The following is a 20514-nucleotide window of genomic DNA, read 5'->3' as shown; positions in this document are numbered from 1 at the left end:
CCATCTATCACATCTGTCTTCCAACAGGAAAGGATAATGTCTATTAAAGATTTTTTAAAAAAAAAAAACATAGTTCAGAGACTGAACAGTGTCAGGACAGAGTCAAATACGGCAGGAAGTTTGGAGTTAGAGTAGGAATTTTAAAACAGTGCAATTAAAATGCCAAGAGCCCAACATGTGAGAACAGATGAGTGATGTAAGCAAGGGCAGGAAGGCAATGGAAATCGGGTCCCAAGAGGGTTTGCAAAGGCTAGCAATCAAAAACAGTGCAACAGAAATGAAGAATGCCTTCGATGGACTTACCAGAAGACAACGTGGCTGAGGAAGGAATCGCTGAGCTTAGAGATGCATCTTTGGGAATTCATAAAAGGAAAAACAGAGAGAAAAATGAGGGAAAAGACAGTATCTAAGAACTTTGGAATGAGCACAAAAGGTACAAAATGTGTATAATGAGAATGAGCAGGAGGAACGAAGAGGAAAATGGAAGAGAGTGACTTACAAGTTAAAGTTGGGTACCACATCCCGGACCTAGGAAGCAGAAATAGGAAGTCTTGGGCCACCCTGGGCTAAATAACTAGACCCTGTCTTAAAAACAAACAAACAAAACCAAAATAACAACAAACCAAAGGAAAGTACAAAAATAAGGAAAGACTGAAGGGAGATAACATGTTTTAAATGAACAACAATAATGAGGAATTGAGAGCATTTTGTTATTATAGGGCACTTACAGTACTGTGAAGTAGTCTGCTGTAATTTGAAGGTGGATTTTGATTAACTATAAATGTATGCTGCGAATTTGTAGGTTATCTATTGAAAACAGGTTTTTTTTTTACTTGGATTTTTTGGTGTATGTGGTATGCGTGTATGTGTGTGTGCATGTATGTGTGTGCAGTGCATGCATGTAAGTGCCCATACTTGCACATGTGGGAAGGTCAGTGGCCAACAGGTATCTACTCTCCACCTTATATTCTTTCCACTGTCTCTCATTTTGACCTAGAGCTCTCCATTGCAGATAGACTAGCTGGCCAGCAAGACCTGGGATCCATCTATCTCTGTACTCCCCAGGCTAAGGTTACAGATGTGTGTGCTAGGGATCTGAACTCAGGTCCTAATTCAGTTAAAGAAAATGTTCTTACCTGCTGATCTATCTCTCCAGCCCCCAAATGGATTTTTAAAAGAATTAAAACTGTTTGGCTAAGAAAGGAGAGAAAATGGAATAAAATATGTTCAATATTAGCTGGATACAATCACAAAAGCAAGAAGAGTGAAAGAGAAAAATGGGCAGGAAGCAAGGAGGATATATAAAAAAGATTAATAAATATAATCAATTCACTAATCACTCTGAATGTCAGTGGTCTAAACCCACTAGTTAGAAGACAGAGTTCATGAGAGAAAGATCCACCATGCTAGTGCTGACCAAAAGACATTTAGTCAAAGACAGCATCAGAGCAGGAATGCTCATTGGAAAGTGGAGCATCACACAAGTTTAAAGAGGCTAGTTCTTGAAGAAGATACCACAATCTTTCTATGTATTTGACCACAGAGCATCAAAAGTGTTCAAGGCTGAATCGTCAAGGAAAAGCCAAACCCCTATTATAGCTGGAGACTTCAACCCACCTCTAACAGGCATGGATGGATGCAGGACTGGGGAAAGAGTAGCAAGAACTTAGTTGAGTTTAACAGCATCATCACCTGCTTACTGGCATCACTGACCACTTCACCTGCTAACAGTACATCCTTGACCACTTCACCTGCTAACTGGCATCACTGACCACTTCACCTGCTTACTGTACATCTTTGACCACTTCACCTGTTAACAGTACATCCTTGACCACTTCACCTGCTAACTGGCATCACTGACCACTTCACCTGCTAACTGGCATCCTTGACCACTTCACCTGTTAACAGGACATCCTTGACCACTTTACCTGCTAACTGGCATCACTGACTACTTCACCTGCTAACTGTACATCCTTGACCACTTCACCTGCTAACTGGCATCACTGACCACTTCACCTGTTAACAGTACATCCTTGACCACTTCACCTGCTAACTGGCATCACTGACCACTTCACCTGTTAACAGTACATCCCTGACCACTTCATCTGTTAATAGTACAGTCCACATTCTTAGATTTATGTGGTACATTTGCCAAGCTAGAGCACACCCAAAGCCCCAAAACAAGCTTTCACTAATTTAAAAGAACAAGCATCACACAATGCACATTCTTAGTCTACACAAGAATTAAGCAGGAAGTCAATAACAGAAAGTTTGAAATTTCTAAAACACTTAGAGAGTAAATAGCCCATTTCTAAGAACAACTTTAAATACTTCAAATAAATGAACAGGAAAACACAGCTTACCGAAATATATGTGATATTATAAAAACAGTGCTTGGAGGGAAATTTATAGCATTGAATGATCTTTTTCAATAAAGATCTAAAATTCAATAGTCTGAGGTTTTACCTTAAGAAACTAGAAATATTATAGTAAATGAAATCTAGAACATTCTCAAAAACAAAAGAAGTAACTTTTTAAAGTAGTAGAAATCAATGAAATTGAAAATATGGAATCAGTAGAGAAAGCTAAGAAGGCCAAAATCTTGTGGTTCCTTTTTAAAGATTAATGAATTGAATAGCCTTCAGCCAGTCTGAGAAAGAAAAGACACCAATTACTGAAGTAGAAATGAAAGAATGGACATCACTACATATCCAAGGGTTACAAGTATTTTAAATAAATAATGTGAACAACTCTTATGACCACAAATTTTATAACCTAGATTGAACCCGTCCAATTCCTTAAAAATCACAATCTTCCAAAAGTCTTATCAGAATAGACCTATGTCTATTAAAGAGATCAAATCAATAATTAATAATCTCTCAAACAGAAAACACCAAACCTAGACACAGTCACTTGTGAATACTTTCAAAAGGTTTAGGAAGAAATTAGACCAAATCTATAGGCTCTTTCGGATGATAGGAGCAGCGGGGACACTTCCTAACTTGGTCTATTAAGAAACTGTTACTTTATCAACAAAACCAAAGATATTACACAAAAGAAAACTATGGATCAATAGCTCTTGGGAACATAGATTTAAAACTATCAACAAGAAAAGCAGTTAGCCATCGTACTTGGCTGAAAGGCTACAAACTAGAACAGTTACCAGGACAGAAAGCTTAGAGCTACAGGTGCAATCGCGGCATCCTGGGGGTAACCAACAGCTGTCTTACTGGACGTAAGGCCCACGCAGTAGGAGGGAATTCCTGCCTGGAACCATAAAACTGGCCAACTGCCCAGGGCTGGTGAGGTCATGGAGCTACTATTCCCACTTTCCTAAAACAGTATAATTCCTAGCTGCATTCTAAATCCTTATACCCACAGATAAGTGCAGTTCTCAGCCCTCATCGGGGAAGCTTCTTTTTGCAGCAGAGGGAGACCGTTACAGAAGTTTACAACTGGTCAAAATACAGAGAACAACTGACCAGGAGGTACTCGACTCCAGTTGATGCATCTATGACACAACCCCTGTACACAAGGCTCGGGGAAGATCATGGGAGATGTGCAGGAAGAGTGTAAGAACCAAGAATCAGGATGTCTGCAGAGAGATGCCGTCTCCTATATATAGCAAAGAAGCTGCACCCGTTTCAACAATGATTGCCTGAAGAAGACCTGGGTAATGATGTGCAAACATGGATGGGGAATTTCACAAGGCCCCACCCCTAAATGAAGAACTGAAGGCAATTAATGGCTGATGAGAAAGGGGGACTCTCCAGGGACAAGTTCCCTGATAGGTTACCCATTTGCAAGTGGTCAGCCCTACACACATAAACAACATTAGATAGACTAGGTACAACATTAGATAGACTAGGTGATTGTGTTTATGTATACCTGTGTACATATAAAAACAGTAATAATCAAAGAATAAATTTGAAAGGGAGTTGGGAGGATAAATGGGAGGAGTTGAAGGGGGAAGGTGGGAGGTGGAAATGGATATAATTCTTATATATGAAATTCTCAAAAAATAAATTAAAAAATTCAACAAAATATAAAATTTATTCCAGAAGTTTATTTAAAAAAAGAATTGTGCAATATGATATTTTCTTCAGGAGTTATGCTGACTAGTTTTATGTCAATTTGACACAAGTTATAGTCATCTGAAAGGAAGGACCCTTAATTGAGAAAATGCCTCTGTAGGATCAGGCTGTAGGCAAGCCTGTAGGACATTTTCTTAATTAGTGGTTGATGAGGGAGGGCCCAGCCCATTGTGGGTGGTGCCATCTTTGGGCTGGTGGTCTTGGGTTCTTTAAGAAAGCAGGCTGAGAAAGCTTTAATGAGCAAGCCAGTAAGCAGCCCCCCTCCATGGCCTCTGCATCAGCTCCTGCCTCCAGGTTCCTGCCCTGCTTGAGTTCCTGTTTTGACTTCCTTCAGTAATGAACAGTGATATACAAATGTAAGCCAAATAAACCCTTTCCTCCTCAATTTGCTTTTGGTCATGGTGTTTCATCACAGCACCAACCCTAACCAAGAAAGAAATTGGTACCAGGAATGTGAGGTATTGCTGTGACAGACCTGACAGTGTGTTTTTAGGAGGATTGTGGAAGGACTTAGAACTTTGGGCTGGAAAAGCCATTGAGTGTTCAAACCTTGGTGAGCTGTTCTGTGGAAGCTTAGAAGATAAAAATGTTGAAAGCACCAGGACAGTGGTGGTTGCTTGCTTTTAATCCCAGCACTCGGGAGGCAGAGGCAGGCATCTCTGTGAGTTCGAAGCCAGCCTGGTCTACAAATCGAGTTCCAGGATAGCCAAATCCGTTACACAAAGAAAACTTGTCTCAAAACAAACAACAAACAAAAAGAATAGTGAGAGCAGTGCAGATGATGGAGGCCCGGCTGGTGAAGTTTCAGAGGCAAGTTTGAAAATCCCTTAATGACTCTATCAGTACAGTTTGCTGTTTTGAGTTAAGAATCTGTGGTTCTGATTATCTGGGACTGAATCAACTGTGATTAAGAGATGGGCATCATCGAGGTGAAGTCCTCTGGGAAATGTTTCCTCGGGATCAACACACTAAAACTGTGTTCTAGAGGCAGCCAAGTTTGTACCTCCTGCTAGCAGCTGAACTTGATAATGTAATAGCCACCCAGGTGATGCTGGTTTTGAAGGCATGAAGGAGTCATGGAGAGCAACTGAGACTTGGCACCATATGGCAGGGTTACAGAACCTAGGAGAGGCTATTGGTGGAAGGGAAGCCCAGTTGCAGCAGAAGACCTTAGCATTTTGGAGATGCTGATACATGGGACAACCACCAAGAAGAGCAGCAGATGTGGAGTGGAACCAGCCAGGGCCTAGAAGATGAGCTGTGTGTGCTGTGGAGGGGCAGAGTCAGAGAAGTGATCCAATCCCTTTAGAGGAGCCCAGAAGACTGTGAGTGGATCCCAGACACTGGACATTGAATTATTTACACAGTTGGAGTTTGGTTGTGCTTTGTTCAGATTACGACTAGGCCCTGGTTCTTCCTTTTTGAAGTAAGAAAGTATTTAGTTTATTTTTGATTTTACAGGAGCCCAAGTTGAGAGACTTTAAACGTTTAAAGAGATTTTGGAGTTCCATAAAGACTTTGGATTTTAAAAGAGAGTTTGGATATTTTAAGACACTTTGAACTTCTAAGTCTTTGAATTTTTAAAGGCTGTGGAATTTCTAAAAGTTGCACTATTTTATATTGTGATGTTAATATTAATGTGTAGTCTTGCAGATGAACAAGAAAGGGAAAGTTATGGCTTAACACTGATATGTTAGTGTGTCAAGTTGACGAGGGGTCAGTTGTGCTGGCTAGTGGTATGTCAACTTGACACAAGTTACAGTCATCTGAGAAGAGAGTACTTTAACTGAGAAAATGCCTCTCTAAAATCTGTCTGTAGGCAGACCTATAGAGCATTTTCATAATTTGTGATTAATGGAGGAGGGCCCAGTCTATTATGGGTGGTGCCACCCCTAGGCTGGTGGTCCTGGGTTCTATAAGAACACAGGCTGAGCAAACTAGAAAGCAACACCCCTCCATGGCCTCTGCATCAGACTCTAGGTTTCTATCCTGTTTAAATTCCTGTCCTGAATTCTTTAGTGATGGACTATTTTCTTAGTTTGGGTTTCTATTGCTGTGAAAAGACACCATGACCACAGCAACTGTTATAAAGGAAAACATTTAATTGGGAGTAGCTTACAGTTTCAGAGATTTAGTTCACTATTATTATGGTGGGAAGCATGGTGGCATGCAGGCAGACATGGTGCTGGAGGAGGAGCTGAGGGTTCTACATCTTGACCTGTAGGTAGCAGAAGCAACTGTGTGTATCATACTGGGCATAGCTTGAGCATAGGAGACCAAGACTGCCCCCACAGTGACACACTTCCTCCAACAAGGCCACACCTACTCCAGCAAGGCCACACCTCCTAATAGTGCCACTCCCTATGGGCTTATGGGGGCTGATTACATTCAAACACCACAACTATGATATGGAAGTGTAAGTCAAATAAACCTTTTCCTCCCAACTTGCTTCTGGTCATGGTGTTTCATCATAGCAACAGTAACCCTAACTAAGACAGTGGTTTGACACCTGATAAGTTTCCCATGCTTCAGTAAATAACTTCCCACACATACTCATGCAAGCTACTCTAATTAAACCCAGAGGACATACACACATGCACCACACACCATGAAATCTCGAGAGGTACTTGGAAAGAAGGATTTCTGTGTAAGAGGGAAGGGAGATAAGAAAGGGTAAAGGGGATTTAAATTAACTAAAAGTTATTATAAAAGCATATGAAACTGTCAAAATTAAAAACGACATACAGATAATAAAGACAATTGGATACAGTGGCTTTCACTAAACATTCTTACATACTTTAATTCTACAAGAGGGTTCTACTGACTGACACAGTCTGGAGGAATGAGAATGGCTACCATCTTGTTTGTAGTGTCCTTCAAAGTCACTAGGATTCTACGTGGGAGAATGGCAATTAAGTAGAAGGCGTCAGTAGAAGTTGTTCCAGTGGGTAGTGCAGGAAGCTGGGTGACTTCTGTGTTTTGCTATGCTTCCTCTACGAGGGCTTTTAAACATTTTAATCAAGTTCTAAAGCTGTAGCTCAACAAGGTTCACTTTGCTCCAGAGACACCCTCCTCCTTACCCTCCTCTTCATCGAAAGCAGGACCTGCACAGGTGGTTGGGAGCAGTGAGCAGGATCATCACCTAGTGGTCAGTTCCTCTAAGTGCTGGCACAATGTCTGGGCCCAGAGAGCACAAATGTGCCAGATCTTTGTAATCACATTGTGCTGGGGCTCTCTGCCAGGCACTATTCTGGGGCCTGTGGATCAAAGGCTGCTAATGCAAAATGATGGGTCTAGAAATAAAATCAAGAATCAACTCAGAATGCTCTCTCCACCCCTACAAGGACACTGCATTTTAATGTGTTTATTTTCATCTGGTTTACACAGATCATAGATGAAGAAGAGACCCAGTTTATGAGTAACTGCCCTGTGGCAGTCACTGAAAGCACCCCTCGGAGGAGGACACGGATCCAGGTGTTTTGGATAGCTCCACCCACAGGGACAGGCTGTGTGATTCTGAAGTAAGTAAGCATGAACTCTTCATCCATCTTCCTGCAGTTATCAGAGACTTCCTGTGTGTCTGCAGGAAGAGGTGTGGCTTCTGGGACATCAGGCAAACATTTCTCTGGGTCTTGTATTTTCTCCATTCTAAATACATATGGAATCATATGTCTCTATCTTCATCCAATGTGATGAGTCTTTCAGCCATTCTGTGCATTCATAGATAATAATGCAAGGACTGATTATGAAAAACATAACCCAACCAGTGAATAATATAAGCCTGACTTCTCTATTTGGAATTAACTATTTTTTCTTGCAAAGTCCTACCAAAAACTAACAAACCAACCGATCAGTTTATCATTTCAGTGGTATTTCCTAAACTTACTTGATTGGAAAGCCCCCTTTACAATTTTTTTTCTTATGGCACCAGTTATTTGAAGGAGGTTTAAAGGCCCATTTCGATTAATGTTGAGAATTAGGATTTCAGACATCAATGGTCAGAGTAGATTGAGGGCTCAGTCTAAGCATCAAGGCATCATTTAATTTTGTGTTCAATTAGGGCATGTGCTTGTGATCCAGCACTTAGAAAGGAGAGCCAGAAAAGTCAGAAGTTCAAGGTTGCCTCAAATGTAGAGAGATCCAAATGTCACCTGGATATCACATAAGAGCCCAATCTCAAAAAATATGTGCATGATCTTTTTTTTTTTTTTTTTTTTTTTCACTGAGTTGGGGTTGGACTGCCCAGCATGTCTGTCCTGATCCCAAGGCTTTTTGTGACTTTGCTTCATTTGATAAATGTGGCGTGTAGACTGCACTGTGTTGATGCAGCCACTCAGAGCGGCTGTCAGCATCTCCCATGACTTCAGCTGTGCCTAGCAATGGAAAGAACCCACAACGTCTCTGAAACACCTGTCCATTGTTAAACTCTGCTCATGTTTTGGCTCCTCTACCACACAAAATTCTGTCTTCCTTAGTTGAGCATGAGTCGAGCATCTTTCCTCTGACTTCTTGAGAAGCTTGCTCTTAGCACTTATTTACAGTGATGGTCTAAAACTCAGCTGTAGAATTTTTTAAAAATGATTCATCTATAATCACATACTAAGCATGTCTGTTGAAATGTGGCCTTGAGGAAATACCAAAGACCACTGAGAATGAAGGCAGTGTGTGTGTCACAGCTGCCTGTGCCTCGTGGGAGTCGTTTGCCAACACTGGCTTTCAGCAGAGATTGAAAGGCAAGAGCAGGAGTGGGAAAGCCCCTTCGGTGTGTTGGGGAGGTATGGTAGAGGTGAAGTGGAAGGCTTCATTCAGGTCCACTAAGCTGGGAGGCTGTTGCCATGGGGAAGCTGGTTGCAGGCTGACTGGAAGTGAAGCATCTCCTATGGCTGTGTAGAGGGTACATTTGGCTTCTCTAGTTGGTCCTAAATTGAGAGAAGGGGAGGTAATGGGGAAGTGACCTGGTGGTCAACAAGTCACTCCTGAGGTGCTGGCATGAAGGTAGGGTGTCAGAATCCGCGATTCTTGACACATACAGTCTTTATGTATATCCAGTCTCTCAGCCTGGAGACTGGGGTCCAGAATTGACATTCTAGTACCCAGATCCCTAATCTATGGTAGCCTGGTTGCTTTAAAGAAGATAGCTTGAAAAGAGCTCACTGGGTCACAAGCCTCTCTGTTCTCAAAGCCCTTGTTGATCTAGCCCACATCCTTGGTTTTCTTTGCTTTCTTGTTTTCACAAACCAGAGCTATTTGATCTTCTGGTGGAATCCAGAAAGGCATCCTCTGTTTACCCACTGACAGTCACCATAATGTGAATGTACGTTTTTCTGTTCTAACAATGAACATATGTGGCTTGTTCGTTCGCTCCTTTGGCAAATGTAACTGAGCTCTTATTTGCCCACCCTTTTGGGATATCCAGGCATTGGAGGGTTTCAGCCCTGCACCATCTCACAGGTCAAATGGGGAGGGGAAAACAACAGACACTATTTTCTGTGTGCCAGGAGCTCAGCTGCACAGCCAGCTACCTGGCAGGCTTGGGCTGATTGATCTGCATGGCAAACTTCCGCAGGAGGAGACAGACTCCCCAGAGCATGGCAATATGAGAGTCTTTACTCCTCCTTTCTCTGAAGGAATTCTATCTAAGCCACAGTTCTTTGTTTAAAAACTTTAATTCTATAGGTAAGATGTGAACACAGTCACACTGTAAACTTCCAAGCAATAAAAAAAGAGTGAGATACAGAAAATATATATTAGAATACAGAAAGAGTAAAAAAAACCTTGACATTCTCCCCGAAAATAATCCCAACATCCCCTACGTGAAGGCAGCAATAGATGTTGATTTTGTGGGTGTGCTTTAAACTTTTATGTGTTCACTTATATTCTGAATGTTCATGGAGTATACATAATGCCCTGAACTTGAATGGGTGCTCACTCAGTAGAACTTATTAGAAGCATGTCTGTATCAGAATATAAATGCATATTTATAGTTGGTTTTTAAGCTACTATATGGAATCCGTGGTTTGAATGTGTTAATTACTTTCCATGAAGTTCACATGTAGATTCTCTTAAGTTCTTTTTTGTTTTCCCTGTTACAAGTGATGATTTATAACAGACATCCAAGTGCATGCCTTTTTGAGTAAATACTCAAATTTTTATCTGCAGAAGATGACAAAGTACAGGATGATAAGGAATGTACATTAATGATTTCCACAGACACCATCATATTGTCCTCAAAAATAGTGACAGACATGCTCCCTGTAGGTAAAAGAGCCCTTACTGTGCTTAGCAGCCTTGACATTACCAGTTTTGAGAGCCTTCTGTGTGAGAGTTAAAGTAGTATCTCAGGCTAATTTACTTGCTTACTCTTGTACTATTAATGTAGTGTCTATTCTAATTGTGTGCTGCTGGGCAGGGCAGGTCCTGTGCTTGTCCATTTTTCTAATAATGTCCTTTGAAAGTGATTCTATATATTCACTTTTATTTTAAACCATGTGTATGCTTTAAAATACTTCCCTAAAGCCAGGGTGGTGGCATATGCCTGTAATCCTAGTATTTGGGAGCTGGAGGCAGAAAGAGCAGAATTCAAGGTTTTCCATGGTTTTAATTACAGCCAGCCTGGGCTACATGAGATCCTGCATGAAAAAACAAGCAAATAAATGAATGACTGAATGAATACATAAAATACATTTTATATAGTTTATATATAAGGAGACAGACGCTTCAAAATATATTATTTTATATAAATTATATATTTATAATTTTTAATTTTCTTTTTATTTATTTTTGTGTCTTTCATATCATGCATCTCAATCCCATTCCTTTCCGGTCCCTGTGTATCCACCCTCTGTCCTTGTTTACCCCTCCCCAATGAAATTTAAGAGAAAAAAGAAAAAAAGGGAAAAATTTGTCATAGAAAAATGTAGTGTGACATAGAGAGTCACTCAGTAAACCTTTTTGTCCATATATCTTTACTTGTAAAGACTCATTGGTCTGGTTGGAAGCCTCTGGTTTCTGCTACACCATTGATGCTGGGTCCTCACTGGGATTCCTCTTGGATATTCGGTTGTTGCCCTGTGTTGTGGAGATCCTGCAGCTTTGGGTGTGCAGGACCAGACCCTTCACATGCTCCAGCAGATCACAGACAGGGTAAATGTTGAGGTGGGCCAACACACAGCCCTGGTTCTGGATCTGGGTAGTCAGCCCACCAGCGCTCCCTTGCCCTCACCACCAGGGTGAGCTCTCCTGCACAGCTGTGGTGAGTTCACCCTTTGCAGTAATGAGTGGGTGTGGGGAGGAGGGCGGTTCTCCTGCTTTTGACATTTATAATTTATATATAAAGTTGGTCTTTATGCAGTCTAGGCAGTAATACTTCATTAAAGGTTTCAAACGTTTATCTCTGCTTCACTTTTAACTTTATTCATTGGTGTTTCATCATTCCAATGTTTGATATTTGGGCATGGGGAGATGACTTAGGTGGTAAAGTCCTTACTGTGCAATTTTGAGGACTGGAGTTGGCATCATCAGCACCCACATAATTCCATGACAGCCCTGTGATAATTTCAGTACTCCGGAGGTATAGGCAGAGGCTCCCTGGAGCAAGCTGGGTAGTGACACTAAGTGAATGGGTGAGACCACCAAGAGACTCTGCCTCAATAGATAAGGTTGAAAGAAACCGTGTGAGACACCTGGTGTCAGCCTCTGGCTTCACATATACACTCACACGTGTACTTACACTTGCACATACATTATGCCCCCACGTATGTGAATACTCATCTCTGTCTCTCTCTGTCTCTGTCTCTCTCTGTCTCTGTCTCTCTCTCTCTCTCCATACATACAAATGCCAAAAAAAGCTTGACATTTTTATTTAAAAATATGCATCTGTGCTTTCCCTTAGGAATTTAAGTTTTTTACATCTTAGTCAAAAAAAACTTTCCTATACCCAATGTTATAAATATATTTTATATTTGTATTCTTAAAGATTTTAAAATAGGCTTAGACTTTTTGTCTTCCTAGAATTCCAGTTTGTTAATGACATGGTATCCGTGGGCCACACCAGAAAATGCATGGCCTGTTCAGCTCCAAATGAGGTACCAGAGGAAAGTTGTATGAAACCCCTCTATGGGAAGACAGGAATGACATCAGGAGGAGCCAACACAAAGGGAGTCAGGGGAAGATGAGAGGATGTTCACCCTGACAGGCGCCCAGGCCTTTGTTTAGAGAAGCAGGGAGCCTGAGTAACCCCACAGAGACTCCAGCCCTATTGCTTTCTCAGTTTCCAGCTGGGTTTTCCACTTTGGCCTGACCCAGGCACAAAGGTCCTGGAGCCGGCCTGTGTAAGTGGTCCACATAGAGCATCTCTCCAAGTGAAGCCCAGGGGTGGAGAGCTGGGCAGCAACCTGGAGACAGCAGCTCAGATGGGAATCGGAAAGCAGTCTTGCTGATAAAGTAGAGTTAGCAGTCCCCTGTCCATTTGTTGAATGGTGTATTCTTTTCCCAGTGGCATGGATTGCTACTTCATGAAAAGCAAAAACTGTGCATTGCGCTCCTTAGTCGGGCTCCTCTTTTTTTCTTGTTCTCCCTCCATGAATTCAGCACCGTTTTTAGCATAATTCTGTTTTGGTGACGAGTCATCGCTCATTAATCTTCTAAGCATTCCAAGTGTGCATGGTTATTCAAGCAGACTCACAATACCAGGTGAATCATACAGTAAGTGTGCTCTGCCTAATAAAACCTGATGGTGGGATTTTGAACGATGCTACACTGAATTAATCGTTTAATGTGGGGAGAGCCATCCTCACTGCTCTGTGTTCTCAGGTCAAAACCAGAACATCTCCCTGCTTCCCCAGGTCTCTTAGCTTCCATAAAGTCTTGAGGGTTTTCTTATTTAAACTGTGCATTCTACACAGGCTTTTCCCTCATGGACAACTTCAAGTTTTGTTGCTCTTCATAGCAGGCTTTCTTTTGAGCCACCTAGCAGCCCCCAAATCATGACATGGAGACTTATTATTAATCATGAATGCTCGGCCTTAGCTTATGCTTGTCCCGCTAGCTTTTATAACTTAAATTAACCTGTTTCTCTTCATCTATGTTCTACCTCGGGGCTTTTTAACCTTCCTTTCATTCTGTATGTCCTACTTTGTGTCTGGCTAGCTGGCAGCTGCCTGACTGCCCCTGAGCATCTCCTTCTCTTTCTCCCTCATTTTCTCTCCTACTTATTCTCTCAGGCTGCCAGCCCTGCCTATGCCTCTAGCTACTGGCCATTCAGCTTTCTATTCGACCAATCAAGTGCCTTAGGCAGGCAAGGTGAAACAGCAACACATCTTTATATAATTAAACAAATGCAGCATAAACAAATGTAACACATCTTTCCATAGTTAAAGTAATATTCCACAATAACTTTTGTGAATGGGCTCTCTTATCTGATTGCTCATTGTGCTTATTGACTGGAGTTTTCATTTTGGACAACATTGCATTCTCTCAGTAGTTCTAAAGGTTTGTTCTTGTATTCTTTGGAGACTGAGTATAATTGTTCATATCTGAAAACTATAATAATGAATATTTAGACCTTTTGTTTCTTTTATGTTTTGATTTTAATGCTTTAAAGTATTTTATTTGGTTAAAAAAGCTTCAAATTGATGTCGTCAATAAAGTATAGGAAGACTATTTGTCTGGCTGAGCCAGTGTCCTTCCTTTTCATGTTGAAGGCAGCGTCTACAAGACCAATCAGCCAGTGCACCTGCCAGATACCAAAACTGTATACCAGAAACTGAGAAAAATTCAGCTTAGAATGTAAATAATGATCCCAACTTTCAAAACACTTTTAGTCTAGTTGTGGTATAAATAAAAATATGTATGCAAAAATTAGCAACCCCAAGACAAAACCAGGGACAGACTCAGCATGGTTAGAATTTAGAGAGAAGATGGGTGAGGAATGGAATAACGGGAGCTTCTGGGAAATGTCAGCATTTATATCTTGATGGCAATGATGAGTCTGGGGTAAATGGAGGGGAAGAGGTCACTCCAGGTGAACAGAGTATCAGAGTCAAATCTCAAAGAGGACTTGGAGATGCATGCAACTCTGAGGCAGTTAACAGACAGGCTCATCAGGAGATCTCTGGGGGCCAAAATCCATTAACACATCAGAGATGTCATCCAATGTCAGCATGAAGAGACTCAACCTGATTCAAGAGCATCAAGGGAACGATTAGTGGTTATTAAACAGTGAGGATGTACAGTGGGAAGTTTTATTAAAGCTAACAAGAATGTTTAAGATCTAGTGACAGAGTTCTGGACAGACAAAAAGGAAATGCAATAATAACAATGAAAGATTCTGTTGGGGATGTGGCTCAGTTGGAAAGGTGCTTGCTTAACAGGCATGAAGCCTTAGATTCTATCCCCAGCCCTGGATAAAACAGCTTTGCTGATCCTTGTCTATATCCCAGTAGCCAGGAGATGAAGGGTGGAGTTCAAGGTCATTTTCAGCGGCAAAATGAGTTCTAGTCCAGCTTGAATTATATGAGACCCTGTTGGGGGATGGGGGAAGGAGAGGAGGGGAGGGAGGGAGAGGGAGAAAGAGAGTATGAATGAGAAAGGAGGGAGGGAGGGAGGGAAGGAGGGAGGGAGGGAGGGAAGAAAAAGAAGCTGCCAGCTGTATCACAGAGCCCTGATTTGAAGAAGGAGCATTTACGTTGCCATGTCAGACTAATAACCCTGGTAGGAAAGGCTGGAGTTCGCTCTGAAGCCCACTTGGTTGCTTGTGAAGGCCAGCACACAGCAATGGTGACTTTCCTCTTGGCAGACCTGACAATGTTTCCACTTGCATTTGCATACAAATTTCTGAATTAGCATGGTGTTGCAGGCAGCCCTCTCCAACGCTTTCTTTTCCCTTCCAATGCCTGTTCCAGCACTTCAGGTGCTGTGGCATACTGTAATGCTGCGTTGTAATGAAAACATCACAGCCAAGTAGTGGATTAAAAGGAAAAGAAAAAAAAAGTGCCTCATGTAGGACAGATGCTTCCAGACTGCATGGAAGGATGTCCTGTCCCCTTCAGCCTGGCCAAGTTTTGCGTCTTGAGGTGGTCCTTTCTTTCCAGGCATTCATTAATCTTCAGAATTCCAGCTCTTGCTCGTCCCCACAAGGAAAAATTTGAGAGTGGAAATTCTCCTGAGGGCAAGGTGGACCACCTGAGGAATTCAACTTTATAAAACAATGGAGACGATAGCCAAGAGCTAATGAGATAAATCCACAGGAGTCGGCTTAAGGAGTAATAGGGGGATTTATTAGGGTGAATTGCGGAAATACACTCACAGAACAGAGCTGAAGTCGCAAAGAGCCAAGCACTGTTCTAGGTTACAAATGCTCACTTCCTCTTTAAAGTAGCCTCATGGTGCAGATGCTAAGGAGAAAGCTGGGGCACAGAAGGATGCTAAGTGACTTCTCAAGGTCATAGAGTAGGTGACATTGAGGCTCCAGAGTGCTGCTCTCAACATTGCACTTCAGAGCCTCGGATGGGGGCTATGGGTCAAGCTGAGATTCCACATCTCATCTTCAAATATTAGTGGCAGGCAGGTCTTGAAAGTGGTATGTGCTGTTTTCACTATTGTCACTTTCGTCCATTGCCTTATCCACAGACACCTTGTATCTTACTGTCGTAGTCACCTCTGACATGGTCACATAAGCTCCTTACCCTCCGGTCCCTCTTCACCTTGATGTAAGACCTATCTAACAAACCCAACACGGCTCCCATCACCCTAAGATACAGTTCAAAGTCCTGATCCTTCCACGTAAGTCTCCCCGGTCCCTTCAGCAGGATGTCCCATCAGCCTCCTCATAACCACTCAGTGAACCCTGCTTACAGCCTTTCTCCTTTGCTCATTACTTTGGTAACATTTATTGAGCACTTCTTGTATACAGTCACTGAGGATAGGAGATGATGCCTTTGACCCAAAGGCAATCTATAAATAGTATAATCCAGGTGCACAGCCCTTTGTCTGCAGTCCTGAAATCCAAACACTAAAATTAAAAGATTTTTCATTACTCATTTAAGGCCTAAACCTTCCCTGGACTGAGATGACTATCATCTCCAGTGTGAAAATGAGTGTGATTATGGGATACAGTCCCAGACCCTGTGGGTATGGAATAAACTGTATTATCCTTCTGGAACCCCAAAATATTCTCAATTCGAAAATATATCTGGCCTCAGGGGCACATGTGGCCTTGTTCACACAGTTCAGAGTGGGACCTTGGAAGCTTTACCAGGGAGCTACAGAAGTGTGAGGATCTAGCTGTGTGTAGGATCCCTAAAAGGGAGCAATTCATTTTTTATGAAATAATCTGGTCCAAGCTTCAGCTGCTGGCAGCTCTGAGAGCTCATTCAGTGTTCTGTGTGGCCAAAGAATGAAGTCAAAATTCCCCAGCAGTGTTTGAGGCCCTTCACAACTGGCTTCAGCCACCGTTCAGTGCTAGGGATGGAACTCAGAGCCTTGTACATACTAAGCATGTGTTCTTCCACTGAGCTACATCCACATCCAAGCCCTACTCCATCCATCTTTATAACCTCATTTTTAGGCAGTCCCACCATTCACACAGGACTATGAGGTTTACAAAGGCAGGCATCAGCTTTGTTTTTCTTTGTGACTTTAATGTAAAAGATGATAAGCCACAACCCATGGGCCAAATCCAATGTATGTATGTGCTCGCTCTCTCTCTCTCTCTCTCTCTCTCTCTCTCTCTCTCTCTCTCTCTCTCACACACACACACACACACACACACACACACACACACACACACTTCTATTGGAGCACAGCCATAGTCTTTTATTTATATATTATTTAGAGTCTCTTCCATCATCCAGGGAACAAAAAGCTGGATCAGGCTGGGGAGATGCTCAAGAACACCGACAGCTCTTGCAGAAGACTCAGGTTTAGTTCTCAGCACTCACATGATGGTTCACAATCATCTGTAACTCCAGTTCCAGGAGATCCAATGCCCTCTTCTGGTCACCACGAACACTGGACACACATGGTGGCATGTGCATTAGAACAGGGACCAGTTGGTTTCTTCTGCAAAGGGACAGAAAGTGAGAGGTACAGCAGGTAAGCAAAATGTGCACCATCCAATCCCAGTGAGACATATCTGGTCACTGCAATGATGGTTGTGGTCAGAGGTAGACTGAGAGGATATGAAGAGATGTGTAGAAGTGACTCCTAGTCTGTGCTCTTCTCCTGAATGTCCGAGTGTGATAACACTTGGAGAGATGCTATGGGGTGATTGGATCATGAGATTGGGGCCACAGAGAATGGACCAGTGCCCTTATGAAGGAGACAGGAGAACTTTCCTCTTCTCTGTACTTAATACTGTGCAAGGTTCCAGAAGTCAGCCATCTGCACCAGGAAGAGGGTGCTTAATGGACACTGGATCTGCCAACACCTTCATCATGGCCTTCCCAGCCTCAACACATGTATTTCTGCTATTTGCTAGCCATTTAGTTGATAATATTTTAGATTAGCAGCCCTAATGTATGCTATGTATGTGTGCATGTGTGTCTGTCTGTCTGTACACATGAGTACAGGTGCTTATAGAAGACCAGAAAGGGTTAGATTCCCTAGTGCTTAGGCACTGTGAGCTGCCATGTGGATAAAGGGAATGGAACTTGAGTCCTCTACAAGAGCAGCAAGTGCTGTAAGTGCTGAGTCCTTTCTTCAGCTCCTACACGCCTTATCTCCAAAGCTCTGTAAGGACGTCACTAAACTGATGCTCAGAGTCTCCATTCTGGACAACAGAGCAGTCATGTCATGGAGCTGGGCCTTAACCCTGCTACCACCAGACTCCTTGTTAGCCAGTAAGTGACACTGGTTGAGGTTGGCTTTCTCACCCCATGCCTCTTGATCTGTGAGAGTGAAACCAAGAGGTGGAGGATTGCCTGTGAGAAAAGATGCTCTTTCCTAAATTCCATTCAGAAAATGGAGAAAGAAACTAGCAGGAGACTGGTGCATTGGAGGAAGAAGGCTGAGCATTAAAGAGGACTTAGCTAGTATTCAATACTTTGCAACTTCATATGGCTCACCAACTCTTTTCATCTGAGAGCAAATAGCATAGAACACAGTGATTTAGACTGAACAGCAAGGTTGGGAGGCTATGATGCGACTGGAGTAAAGCTTGTTCCATAATGGCATTAGACAACGAGAAGAACCATAAGCTTGTTTGTCCTAAGACAAGGCGGCTTCACTTGGCTGGCTATGATCTCACTACAACACCAAGGAGTTAACATGAGAGATGGGGGGAGCCAGCTCTGGCTACTGTGGCAGCTTGTTATGAGAGCATTTGGGAACAGCAATGCCATGGCAACACACTTGGTTGAGAAAGGCCTGGATCCCCAGGACCAAACCATCCAACAGGTGGAATCCAGATGCTAGGAGTTCCTGGAAGGCCAGCTGTGGCATGGCTCCAGCGGGGAGGACCGTCCATCGACAGCTTAGTTTCATTAGGCAGCTGGGAACCCAGGTGCAGGATCAAGCCCTCGTGGGAGGAAGCTGGCAAGAACAAAACAGGAAATGCTGGCTACAGAAGACGGAGTGCCAAGCATGCAGCAAACTGAAACCCAGGTGGGAAATGAAAGCCGGGATCTCCAGACAGCCAACGTCATGCAGATCTGGCAGGTCACGGCCGAGGACAGCCCACAGAAGTACAGAGAAGCCTGTCTCACTTGTGTACCAGGACCCAGGTCTGAAGCAGAGGGATGGATCCAGCCCTCTTCAATGGAGGGAGTAGCTGTCATTATATACTATGGTCCCAGTCAGGTGGGATCTACCAAGGATGTTCTGACCCTGTGAACTTCCTTGTCATTATAAAGTTAGATTAATTGTTTTAGGGATGGAGATATGGCTCGGTGGATAAGGGTGCTTGCTGCCTAACATGTGGACCTGAGTTCAGACCCCAGCACCCATGTGAAGAGCCAAGGTTGGCCATGCACATCTACAACTTCAGCGTTGCTGGTGACAGAGACAAAGGAATGTCCACGATTTGCTGGTGCCAGCCTGGCTCCAATTTCAGTGAGAGACCCTGTCTCAGAGGAATATGATGGAGATTGATAGAACAGGACCCTTGATTCCTTCTCTGGCTTCCAGAAACCTGCACACAGGTATATACACCTGACACATTTGTACACATACACCAAATTCACACACACACACACACACACACACACACACACACACACACACACACACGTAAATTAACCATTTTAAAGTTCAGATCCTACCAGTTCATAGGATTTAGTACATGTTTAATGTTAAAATTCTTACCAATTGTATCCATTTCTGAAATATTTCCATCATCCCAAAATAAAACCCTTTCCCATGGAGCAGTTTCTCCCCATGCTCTTCTTCCCCCCGCCAAGGGCAGCTGCCTCTCTGCATTCTGTCTCTATGGGTGACTTCTCAATCTTTTACATAATTGGAACCTTCTGGCATATGGCCTTTGCTGTCTGGCTTTTTTAGCTTGGTGTAATGTTCTGGGGGCTCATCCATGTTGTTGTGTGTATCAGCACAGGCATGGCTGTTCTTTAGCATTCATGGGACACTGATTCCAGGACCCCTGGTGGACACTATGGTGTAAGGATACTCACCTCACGCCCATTGTATAAAATGCTGCAGTGCTTACATTTAACCTACATACTTAAATCCTCTCTAGACTACATATAATGTCTAGTACAGTGTAAATTCTGTGTAAGTGACTGTTAATAATGCATTGTTTAGGAATATTGACAACAGGAAATGTCCGTACACATTCAGCATAGACGTAACTGGTTTTAAATGTTTTTGGTGCATGGTTGGTTGAGTCTGTGGCAGTGAGACCTTTGCAGGGCCAACTCTTTTTATATAGCTGAAGCACATTCCATGGGGTTCATATACCACATTGATTTATTCCTCTGAACATTTTGACCTGAGATTGTCAATAGATACAGATGGGAGCATCAGGAAAGTACCAGGTGGAGCCATATCTATAACTCCTTTTTTTAAAGCAGAAATACACATATATACAGTCAGCATGTTTTTCCACACCTGAGCCTCAGTCTCTCCCTAGGAAAGACAATCATGTCTCTTAGACAAGATTGAGAAAGGACAAATTGGCTGTACACCTATGATCATACATCAGTCAGCACTGGGGATGTGTTCCAAGCATCATATGGTGTGCATAGACAAACTCTGATGGTTACAGCATCCCTGTGTGATGTAATCTTCCAGGCCTACTGTCATCATATGTGTGCTCTTGTGAATGAGCCATAATTATGAAGTACATGACTCTACTTTGTCTTTCATGGTGATGAAGTAAGTGTGAAGCAGCCCGGCACATTTTCTCTTGTGACTAAAAATGTCCTGATTAGATCTTTGACCCTCCTATGTGATCACAGTGTAACAGTCA

At 42.7% G+C, this 20514-nt stretch overlaps 1 protein-coding gene across 1 annotated transcript in view; it reads left to right on the top strand.

The window, feature by feature from the left end:
- The window catches only part of Spon1 (spondin 1), a 286372-nt gene that overhangs the window by 69005 nt on the left and 196853 nt on the right, over positions 1-20514 (top strand). The window contains exon 3 of the mRNA XM_028875878.2: positions 7482-7615. Within this exon, the coding sequence (XP_028731711.1) occupies positions 7482-7615 (134 nt within the window). The remainder of the gene's footprint in view (positions 1-7481; positions 7616-20514) is intronic.

This window comes from Peromyscus leucopus, chromosome 1 (genome assembly GCF_004664715.2).
Source record: "Peromyscus leucopus breed LL Stock chromosome 1, UCI_PerLeu_2.1, whole genome shotgun sequence".
Taxonomy (NCBI): domain Eukaryota; kingdom Metazoa; phylum Chordata; class Mammalia; order Rodentia; family Cricetidae; genus Peromyscus; species Peromyscus leucopus.
Note: the sequence above shows the minus strand (reverse complement) of the source record. Positions and strands in the feature narration are given on the sequence as shown.